This window comes from Amia ocellicauda, chromosome 11 (assembly GCF_036373705.1).
Source record: "Amia ocellicauda isolate fAmiCal2 chromosome 11, fAmiCal2.hap1, whole genome shotgun sequence".
Taxonomy (NCBI): Eukaryota; Metazoa; Chordata; class Actinopteri; order Amiiformes; family Amiidae; genus Amia; species Amia ocellicauda.
Window position 1 is genome coordinate 31,836,859 of NC_089860.1, and position 10,877 is coordinate 31,847,735.

General features: G+C 38.5%; 1 protein-coding gene across 4 annotated transcripts; it reads left to right on the plus strand.

The window, feature by feature from the left end:
* The first annotated feature begins 375 nt into the window (after positions 1 to 375).
* On the plus strand, positions 376 to 10,637 carry dnajc8 (DnaJ (Hsp40) homolog, subfamily C, member 8). 4 transcript variants are annotated; one of them, XM_066717460.1, is made up of 10 exons: positions 377 to 503; positions 1,407 to 1,508; positions 2,137 to 2,193; positions 2,437 to 2,503; positions 2,822 to 2,916; positions 3,185 to 3,256; positions 6,072 to 6,163; positions 7,652 to 7,727; positions 9,242 to 9,366; positions 9,595 to 10,637. In XM_066717460.1, the coding sequence occupies exons 1-9, from the start codon at positions 429 to 431 to the stop codon at positions 9,359 to 9,361; spliced, it is 756 nt and encodes a 251-aa protein (XP_066573557.1). In that variant the 5' UTR covers positions 377 to 428; the 3' UTR covers positions 9,362 to 9,366; positions 9,595 to 10,637. The 4 variants fall into 4 exon arrangements, with proteins under 4 accessions (XP_066573558.1, XP_066573557.1, XP_066573559.1 ...); XM_066717461.1 differs by lacking the exons at positions 9,242 to 9,366; positions 9,595 to 10,637 and adding an exon at positions 9,105 to 9,228 and having other exon boundaries at positions 376 to 503; XM_066717462.1 differs by lacking the exon at positions 9,242 to 9,366.
* Positions 10,638 to 10,877: the final 240 nt, after the last annotated feature.

Sequence of the window (10,877 nt, forward strand, 5' to 3'; positions counted from 1 at the left end):
AACAATTTATTCAATCTCCATAAAATGGATTTTAAAACAACTTAAATATATTTACGTATAAATAAATGCATGTAGTACTTAGTCTTCTGGACTATATTCGCAAATATTCGTTCTTATATTTAATATTTGTAGTACAATGATATTATTATCACTCAAGATGGCCGCGCGAATTCTCACTCAAACTGTTGGCGCATGGCAGCCTAAATGCATTTATATCTATGATCTGACGGGGTTTACCTTCCTGTTATTCATTATATCTCACAGAAATGGTTCAGTGTAGCTGTGCACGACTAAATATACTGAGGATATCGGGACATAATTAAAATATAAATCGCTCTTCCGCTCAAACCCAGCATCCCATTAACTCTAGATCAGAGTCCACAGTCACGTGTCAGAGGGCACACCACGTGATATGTGGTTGAGCCAAGATGGCGGCTGCAGGGGGAGAGCCGGGCACTGCTACTGATGTTGGAGACGAAGCTTTCCAGGTTTTTTACACGGAGGTGAGACAATGTGGGAGACAGGAACGAAGAAAGTGTGATTAAAAACCACAGTGGGTGGTTGAATAAGCAGGAAGGATAATGGTGGGCTGCATCCAGTCTGGGAGAGGGGTCCCCCGGAGAGTCCGCGCTGGCGCCGGGGTGAAGAGGGGAATTCTGGGGAATGGCTGGTATAAACAGGCTGCTGTTTCCTGCTGTAGACCGAGGTTAAAGACGGATTACATCAAATCACTGACGCATATTATACACACACATATATCAGATTTGCGTGTGAAATAGTAATTTATTTGACAGTGGCGGCTGCCTGTTTACGTCAGGTCTAGTGTGATTGTTTATTTCGTGTTGCCTCATAGGTATCAGTAGCAAACCCCCACCACACACACTTCATGTTTTGATAGTGGTTATTAAGTTTTGATAAGCCTGCACAATGTATGCGACTTTATTTTCAGATTTGAATGACAAGTCATATATTACTTAGTGGTACATTGGTTAATGTAGCAATGTTAGATTTCCATTGTAGGATTTGAGATTCATTCTTGTAGGTTACATCAAACCCTGTAATATGATGTAATCGGTGTTGAAGTAAGGTACACTAATGTACATTAACATTTTACGTGCTAAGAGAAATGCTTAACAATTGCTTTTAAAGATAAACTTACAAGCCCAGCTCTTCCTGTTATTATTATACTGCATGTATTTTCTTTTCAAGCAATAAGAAACTCCCTGTGTACTTCACTTGTGCAAACTGTATACTGTATACTGTACTGCTGTCATTGCCAGAGCTGTCACTGATATCTTAAGTCTGAGCAAAGTAACAGGAGTGCAGAACTATTCCGTTTTATTTTTAAGTTTTAAGTCTATAATTGTTCATCTGATGATGATAATTATATATTTCTTCTTGAACAGGTGAAGCAGATTGAAAAGAGAGACTCTGTTTTAACCCCCAAACAACAGATTGAAAGATTAACCAGGCCAGGGGCTTCATATTTTAATTTGAACCCTTTTGAAGTAAGTGTGCTTTCTGGTTATTTTTACATATACATATATATACATATATATATTTTAACAACCAAACAAAATTACGGTGCAAACACAAGCAGGTTTATTGTAGTAGTGAGATGCAGAATTAGGCATACACAAAGCAGAGCAGCTCCACTCCATGCAAAGGGCGCCAACTAAGGCAACCGCAGTAACCCACGCTATATAACCCAAATATGCGTGACTACCTTGCAGGTCCAACTCCCCTGACGTTAGTACACCTATCCCCACGCATTCACCCTACTTGATCATTCCCAATTAACCAACTCTATAACAACACAAAAGCATGATAGGGACTCAGTTTAGCAGGACCCTCCCACAGGCACAGTGTCCTGGCACTCCTGTTGCATACGGCGTACTTCTAAGATATGCAAGACTAACTACAGTACCGCACGTAGTACCAGGCGAGGGCATCAAACTTCAATGCATAAATATCAAAATCAATATATTGAAATTCATTATAATATGAATTATTACTTCCCCTTAATAATTCAGTGTGTGAGTGTATATATACTCTCTCACTCGTTATACTTCATACATTTGGCGAGGGGAATGGGACGACTGATATTCTTATTGATGATGTTTGACCATGTCTTAGGTCTTGCAGCTGGATCCAGAAATAACAGATGATGAAATCAAGAAAAGGTTTCGCCAGGTAATTTCAGATCATCTGTGAACTTCTATTCTATGGCCTGATGTTGGAATGTAAGATAATTTGAAAAGTTATCTGTACTCAAAGATGATGTAAGCGGGCAAATAATTAGCAGATGTAATTAGCTCAGACATTGAATATGTGAAAATCATTGAAAATAATGAATGTCTGTGTCTTTATCAACACCATATTAATTGGAAAGATCATGTTTCTGGCTGATTCTGCAATTAATTTGAACTCTTGCAGCTCTCAATCCTGGTCCATCCTGACAAAAACCAAGATGATCCAGAAAGGGCCCAGAAAGCCTTTGAAGGTACAGTGAAACATGCTGTTTTTACCCCAGGGTCTGTATCTGATTCATACCTGTCGTTGGTTGTGATGGTGCTGTGGAGGGGGGGGGGGAAATCACAGTGTTATTAGTCTCCAAAAAACCTCCCAGCTTTTCAGAATCTGCATACCGCTTATTTTGCTGTGGGTGCCTGTGGGTCCCATCTAATAAGTCTCCATTCAGCGCACAGGCTAGGCTCAGTCTTCACAGGTTGTTCTGGGTTTTCTTATAACAGGCTGCGACTGGGTATCTGTTCTTGTTTGAGGTTTGTGATAGATAAGCATAAAAGTCTCTTGTCTCTAGCTGTTGATAAAGCCTACAAGCTGCTCCTGGATTCGGAGCAGAAGAAGAGGGCCGTTGATGTGATTCACGCAGGCAAGGAGTACGTGGAGCACACGGTGAGGATCGCTCATATCCGTTAATCTGTGGCTCATGGTGTGAATGCCTGACAAACACGCTGCCGGGCAATCAAATAATGTTGTTCAAGTGACCCAAAAGTGTTGTGTAGCGGGACAGAGGGGTTGGTGTGAAATTTACCCTTGAGGTTGTGTGTCTTTCACTGGGAAAGATAGAGAAACACTGTTGTAGTTGACCTTTTACCTTAAAAGTTTGTTTTGCTTCAAAGAAAATTTCTGATTTTATTTTTCCCCTCCTAAAACATATTAGATGAAAGAGAAGAAGAAGCAGCTGAAGAAGGAAGGAAAACCGACTGTAGTGGAGGAGGATGACCCAGAATTGGTAAGGGAGTTGGGGGCACTTTTATTTATTTTGAATGATATTTAACACAAAATCCTCTTCCGATGTCTTTGTGAGAAAATAACTGTTCAGTAGGGATGAAACGGTATGAAAATTTCATATCATGATTATAGTGACCAAAATTATCAGGGTTATCAGTATTATCACAGTATTGTTAAAATGTGCTGGAAATGTTCAAAAAGTACTGATACTCACACTGAAATCATTTCACCAAGTTGTATATTTAAAACCAACAAACAACACATAAAATTAGCATCACTATGCACTTTTTGTGTTCATAAACATAAAAACAATAACATTAACATTAAAGATGGCACCATGTGGCCATGAGAGGTGAAAGTTTCCCTAGTGCAGGTTTTAATGAACACAACCTTAAGTAATCAAATCAAATGTGCATATAAAAGCAGCACAAGTAAAGCAATGTGCATGAACCAAGTCAACGACTGCCGGATTTTAATGAACAAAATCTGTTGGTTGGGTGACTAAACTATATAACGTGTTCTCCCCGTTTCTACTAGGGACGTGTTCTAGCCTAATAGATCCGCGTCATTGGCCAACAGCTTATGAGCACTGATTGGACCGACTCGGAGAGACTCAGACAGTGAGAGCTGTCGCAGTACAGTAGTGATGGGCAGTTAGACTATTTTTAATTACTCGATTCATTTGATTCAGTTTAGTTTGGTTAATTGATTCAATTAGTTCATTCCATTCACTGATTCTATGACATGAAAACAACCAATGCAGACCGTAACAGGATTGTTAGATAGATTTGTTTAAACTGTAAAGAACAAGGTGTTCACAAACTACACCTCACAAAAGGGAGATAAAACTGTATTTGGTTCACTGGGTTAAATTAAATATAGTTGTGACAAATATATATTTAGAGTCCTGAAGATAACAGTTTGAAGCATTAACATTATTTATCCAACACATCTAAATGTAATCTTATATATATATATGGTTAAATGGTTAAATGCATTTGAGTAAATCATTGTTTTTTACAAGAACTCTCGAACGAGTATGGAATTCATCTGTGGTATTTATTCAGCACGCAGCAAAATGCTGTATGCCCAATTTGATTGACAGATCAACACTGCACAAGTTAAACACAAGTTAAATGTTGCCAAAGCACAATGCCGCCCTCGATTTAATATTGATTTGCAACAAAGCCAATATAGGAATTAAGATTTAGAATTTTGTAATTTGTTAAACTACATTTAATCTCTCGCACTCTCTCTCTCTCTCTCTCTCTCTCTCACACACACACACACACATATGAGATATAAATGAAGAGTTATTTCTCATTGTGCACTAAGCAAGGAATGTGTAACCAACATGGGACATACGGTCTTCAGTTTTATAACACTCAATGAGTTGAGACAACTTGGTTTCTTCTTAAGATGAACGAATCAGCCAGACTCGAGAGTCAGTGAATCATTGAATGAGTTTTGATAGGCAGGTCAATTGCGATGTGATCATCAGTCAGTGCTGCTTTCTGCTCATTGCAATTGTTGACCCATATGGACTGAACACGATTTACATTTTGTAAACATAAACACTCGCATATCGGATGCACACCGCAAACGCCGAGCTAAAACAATACCTGCGTTTTAATCGGACAATGTCTAACATTTACATTTATTATTACTTTTATTTCTTGGCAGACACCCTTATCCAGGGTGACTTACAACATAAGTGCAATACAAAGTGCAAGAATACAGTTAAGTACAAGGCATCAACATTACAAATTCAAATTTACATTATACAAAGCAATTCAAAGTGTAATACATTTTACAACTTCCAATTTACACAGGTAAGTACAGTACATATGTCTGTATGTGTCTGGAGCTTATAAGGACAGGAAAGGTTATATGATATTCAACTAATGAAGATCCATCAGCAATAAGTGTACGAGATGTAAGATTGATAAAGCGCACAAACTGTTTATATGAAGGACCTCGAAACACACACACATTAACAGCGTTTTTAAACAAGGGCTGGCGGCTAAAGTGCATTCATCACATCTGACAAGCACAGAGCACAGTAATATAGAGACCCTGCAAAACACTAAGCTGTTGCACTCATATAAAACACCAGAACCAGTGTACTATGAGTCTCAGGCTGGCTCTCACTGTGAGTCTCTCCGAGTCTGTCCAATCAGCACTCTCAAGCTGTTGACCAATGACACGGACCTATATGGCTAGAACATGCCCCTTGCAGAAACGGGGACTGGTTTTGACAAAACTGTTAAAAAAAAAAAAAAAAAAAAAAGGATGCTCCCGAGCGCTTCACTGCCTTCCGCCATGTTTTCACACAAAACAAAACCCACGCTGCATGCTGCACCTGTGTCAGACTGTTGCTAACTTTGCTTGATGCTTTTGTGATCTGGTATACCTAAATTATTATTGAGAAAAAATAAAGGAATAAAATCGGTAAATAAGGAGATTTCATTTCTGAGCACAGAGGAATGGAAATAAAATGAATTCAAGTAGAGGAATGAAAAAAAACCTTATGCTTGGATTTTATTTTATGTACTTTAACTGCATAGTAATGCTGAGGATTGTGTTAATAGCTGCAGGGTTCAGAGTTGCGTATAAGCTTCATAACACGAGCACGGTTTGTTGATAAACCTTTCCTCGTGAATAAACTTTAGGCCAACACCTTCAGTTTATACAGACTATATGTAACTAATAATAATCATCATTATTATGATCAAACATCTACCTAATGTGATTATTGCGTATGTTGTAATATTTATGAATTGCTGCGTGTCATACCTGCAATGTTTCTCTCTCAGTTCAGGCAGGCGGTGTATAAGCAGACGATGAAATTGTTTGCAGAACTGGAGATCAAGAGGAAGGAGAGGGAGGCCAAGGACATGCATGAGAGGTAGTGGGACTTTTACAGACTTCAAATCAAGAAACAGCGACACTAGAACATCGAGGCATGGGATACACACTTTTTAAAGCCAGCGGCCTCTCATTCCTGATCCATGTGTTACAGAATGCTATGGTTATGTTGCCCGTATGCTGAAAACCATATCTTCAGCAAATTGTTTTAACTGATAATGTTTTGAAGCACCATTTTTATCTGCCTAAATGCACAAGAGTTGATGCCTCACTCAAGTTGAACATGTAATTTGTTCAGTGTATTGTGACCTACAGTGAGGGGAAAAAAGTATTTGCACCGCATCAAAGGGACGATGGACGGGGCCATGTACTTTCAAATCTTGGGTGAGAACCTCCTTCCCTCAGCCAGAGCATTGAAAATGGGTCGTGGTTGGGTATTCCAGCATGACAATGACCCAATACACACAGCCAAGGCAACAAAGGAGTGGCTCAAGAAGAAGCACATTAAGGTCCTGGAGTGGCCTAGCCAGTCTCCAGACCTTAATCCCATAGAAAATCTGTGGAGGGAGCTGAAGGTTCGAGTTGCCAAACGTCAGCCTGGAAAACTTAATGACTTGGAGAGGATCTGCAAAGAGGAGTGGGACAAAATCCCTCCTGAGATGTGCAAACCTGGTGGCCAACTACAAGAAACGTCTGACCTCCGTGATTGCCAACAAGGGTTTTGCCACCAAGTACTAAGTCGAAGAGGTCAAATACTTATTTCCCTCATTAACATACAAATCAATTTATAACTTTTTTGAAATGCGTTTTTCTGGATTTTGTTGTTGTTATTCTGTCTCTCACTGTTAAAATACACCTACCATTAAAATTATAGACTGATCATTTCTTTGTTAGTGGGCAAACGTACAAAATCAGCAGGGGATCAAATACTTTTTTCCCTCACTGTATAGCACTGTGATGCTTCCCTCATCTACCTCTATCTGCCTGATTGTGTCCATCTCTTTTTCTGTCCCTGTGTGTTTGTCATTATCAATGTAAATGTTTTCCCACCATTCTTATCAATGTGAATCCTGTGCTCACCATTGATGTCAACAATACATTTATATTATATACAGCGCCTTGAAAAACTACCATCCTATGATGTCCCATTTTGTGAAATTATAAAATGATGCATACACATTTTAACTTAATATTTAATTCAAAACCTGAATGCTCAAACAGAATACTTGTAACTATAAGATAAGAAAACACTGAAATATGTCGATTGCATAAGTATTCAGATCCCTCAACTCAATTAGCATTAATTACAGAAAAAGTATTTAGGGAAGTCTCTGCCAGCTTAGCACACTGTCTTGGTGCAATTTGTCTTTCCACAGATTCTGAGCAGGATTCAAGTCAGGCCTTCGTTCCTCAATCAAATTATTAGAAAATATCTGAAAGGGGGACGATAAAACTCCCAACACAGAATTATCTTGTAACTTCATTTTAGTCACTAAATAGTTCCTTTCTTTTTTGTTTTGTTTTTCAGGAAACGACAACGGGAGGAGGAAATTGAAGCGCAGGAGAAAGCCAAACGGGAGAGGGAGTGGCAGAAAAACTTTGAGGTACAGACTTGGAAGATTTATTGTAGTTTTGTTTTGTCCCAAGTGTGAGAGGATACATTTCTTATGTCCATATCTGAAGAGCATTTACATTGTCTGTGTCATTCTTCAGTTTTGCGTGGGGCTGTATTTTAGGAAGCCAGTGCCTTCCTTAATGCCTCTGGGTTATGTTCACAGCATGCTATTGCTGTGTGGCATTTTGTCTCCAGGAGGTGGCGCATTTCTATTAGTCATAGCAATTTGAGTGATTTTAGTTTAGACCATTCTAAGACCATTTGGAAGTCTGAATTCATGTTACAGCTAGTCTATGCCACTGAAGAATTGGCAAGCTGTGTTAATTTGAGAGATTCAGTGGACAATCTTTCTCTGAAGTTACAATTCCCATGTAGTATTTTTTTTTTGTATTTATTTATTTATTTATTTTGGATGATAAAAATGATTCCTTGCAGCCATAAATGTTCTGTAGGGCCATTTTGCAGGCCAGTAAAAGCAAAAAAGTGTAGCACACCAAAGCTTATTATTCTCGCATCACTGGAATACTTTTGTATTCCATGTATAGCAGTACTGGATACATTCTTTTGATTCCCTCTGCCCATCTTTGTGTGCCAGTCGTGTTTGAGGCCCATTCAAGATTATTATTTATTTAAAATTTCCTTTTCAGTCCTCATCAAATCAGTAAATGTAAGTAAAGTCCACGTGAGATGGCACAGATCTGGCTACAGAACAGGAAGGCTGACAGTTGTTAACTCTTGTATAAGTAGATTGCAACATTCACACTGCATATTGAGCAGGAAGGATGTAGTGATGGTGTACATTTGTGAAAACAATTCTGACTAAATTGGGAAGTTTTGTAAGTGCAAAAAAGTGCTGTAATAAGCGTAAAATACCATGATATGAATGCAGTGAAAGTGAATCTTCCAGCTTATGTATTTGTAAGCAAATTGATAAGTAGTTCTTGGCCAAATTTCCCATGAGAAAATCCTTTAAACCTTGCCTTCTGCTCTGTCTGATTATAGAGGAGTCTGTGGATATTTGTGAATGTTTGTAAATGGCCACTGGGGTCTCAAAACAACCTCGAAGTATTTAATGTAATATGTAAAGTCTTTCTTATTCACCAGTGGCTTGCATTCATCAACAAGGATTTAAATTGATATGATTGTCATTGTTTGGACTGCATAGGTATAATGGACACAAACAATTAATCAGTTGCCTTTATTATATTGTGAATTTCAATTCCCAGTATAGTCCTTTCAATATTTGTAATTTTCACTATATGGCATGCTCTGATAAATTAAATATATAAAAGTTATTTTGACAATCATGTCGCACAATTTTACATACATTGTGAGATTACCTTTTCAGCACCCCCCTAATTTCCAGAAACCTTCAGATGCATTGAGTTGGATCAGAAATTCTCTCCCTGGAGCAGCGATGTGCGCCTCGGCAGTTAACACACGTTTGCTTGTGCCCTTGTTTGCTATGAAGATCCACTGATGTAACTGTATATCGCTAATCAGGAAACGAGGGATGGCCGCGTGGACAGCTGGCGGACCTTCCAAGCCAAAGGCAAGACTAAGAAAGAGAAGAAGAATCGCTCTTTTCTCAAGCCACCGAAAGTGAAGATGGAGCAGCGATAAGCAGAGTGGGTGCAGGAGATTGGGGGGGTAACAGGGGTTTGTGGGGTGGAGGGGGGCTGTGTTACAGTGTTTTTACTGTGGCTCCCATCACAGGAAACTGGTGGGGAGTGGGATGCAGGGGTCTTTCCTAGAAACTGTCTGAATGCAACCCACTGTACCCAACCAGCACCATTTAGGACAGTGCCATTTCCAGTGTGTGTTGTATTTCACTTTTTTCTTTTTTTTCCTTTTAGATCTATATTTATAATCCCCGGCCCCTCCTGAGGAGAACTTCACCGTGTACAGATTAGACTAACTATTCATTTGGGATTTTTTTTTTAATATAACCTCAGATACAATCTCTGTTAAAAAATTAGGATTATTTTTGTAGTGCTATTAGTGTAGACTTTCCTCAAATTCAGCTGTAAATATTTCCAACAGTATACGTAATTGGAAGTGTCCAATTCATACAACACTTCCTTCTAGTTCTTTGAAATACCCTGCATCTCCTGATCTCAATAATAATCCATGTTTCAGACCTACATTTTTTTTTTTCCCCCAATAAAGCAAGCCTCACGTTTTAGGTGACACCCTTGTGGAGAGAGAGAAAAAATACCTTCAGCATTTCTTTAATTATAAAACAAGGACATAAGTCTTCAACCTCATGCATAACCTTAAACAAACGCACACAGTCATTGTTAAAATAAGGTCAGATATTTTAGATTTGAAGGTGTTAACTTTTAATTGTGTAGATTTGTGTGTATAAATTACCATTGCATTTCTTCCACATTACTGTACATCTGTAGGTGCTTTTAATGCCGTAAATACAGTGGCATTCAAATGATTCCATGCAGTGAAATTATTCTGCAAAATCAAATCAATTATGCTATTTTACAGCTTTTTATGTCCTTGTTTTAAAACCACACTTAAGCTGGTATCATGAAATTGTCTATTTGTTAAATACTGAAAGACCAATCATATCTCTTTTTGCAATATGCATACAGTCCTCAGTGTTTAAATTCTGGCTATACTTTTATACTCCTACCCACCCCTCCTCTGTAAAAATATCCTATGTATTCTTCGTTAAGAGAAAAGGTGAGATGGGGAACAAAAATTACCTTTTCACTTAGATCACCAGACGTTTAGTTTGTGAGATTGTTCATTTAAAGAGACTCTTGCATTGCATTTTGCTGTACTAGGTGATTTACAGAAGTGTCTTTTTTTTTTTTTTTTTTGTATTGTAATGTCGGCAGAGGATTCTGTAACATCTCAATTAAATCGAATGTTGAAAACGTCATTTCATAATTTGGTTGTACTGTTTCGTGCTTTGGTGTGCAATGATGCTGTTCTTTCAGTGCATGTGAGCAAACTAAAGGTGGATTAAACCCTTGGTGGCACATTTGACCCCCTCCTTTGTATACGTGACTATTGGAAAAGCAGATTCAAACTGTTCTTGAAAACATATCCTGTAATATCAAGGTGAGTCTTCCTGTCTGTGCAGAACCTCAGTATATTGTTAATGTGTCCCCCAGTGTGG

Bases quoted from the DNA above. Each gene is read 5' to 3' on its own strand.
- dnajc8 (XM_066717460.1), top strand. From the start codon at position 429: ATGGCGGCTGCAGGGGGAGAGCCGGGCACTGCTACTGATGTTGGAGAC. The intron at 3,257-6,071 runs GTAAGGGAGTTG...TTTCTCTCTCAG, and splicing joins AGGAGGATGACCCAGAATTG to TTCAGGCAGGCGGTGTATAA. The intron at 7,728-9,241 runs GTACAGACTTGG...ATCGCTAATCAG, and splicing joins AGTGGCAGAAAAACTTTGAG to GAAACGAGGGATGGCCGCGT.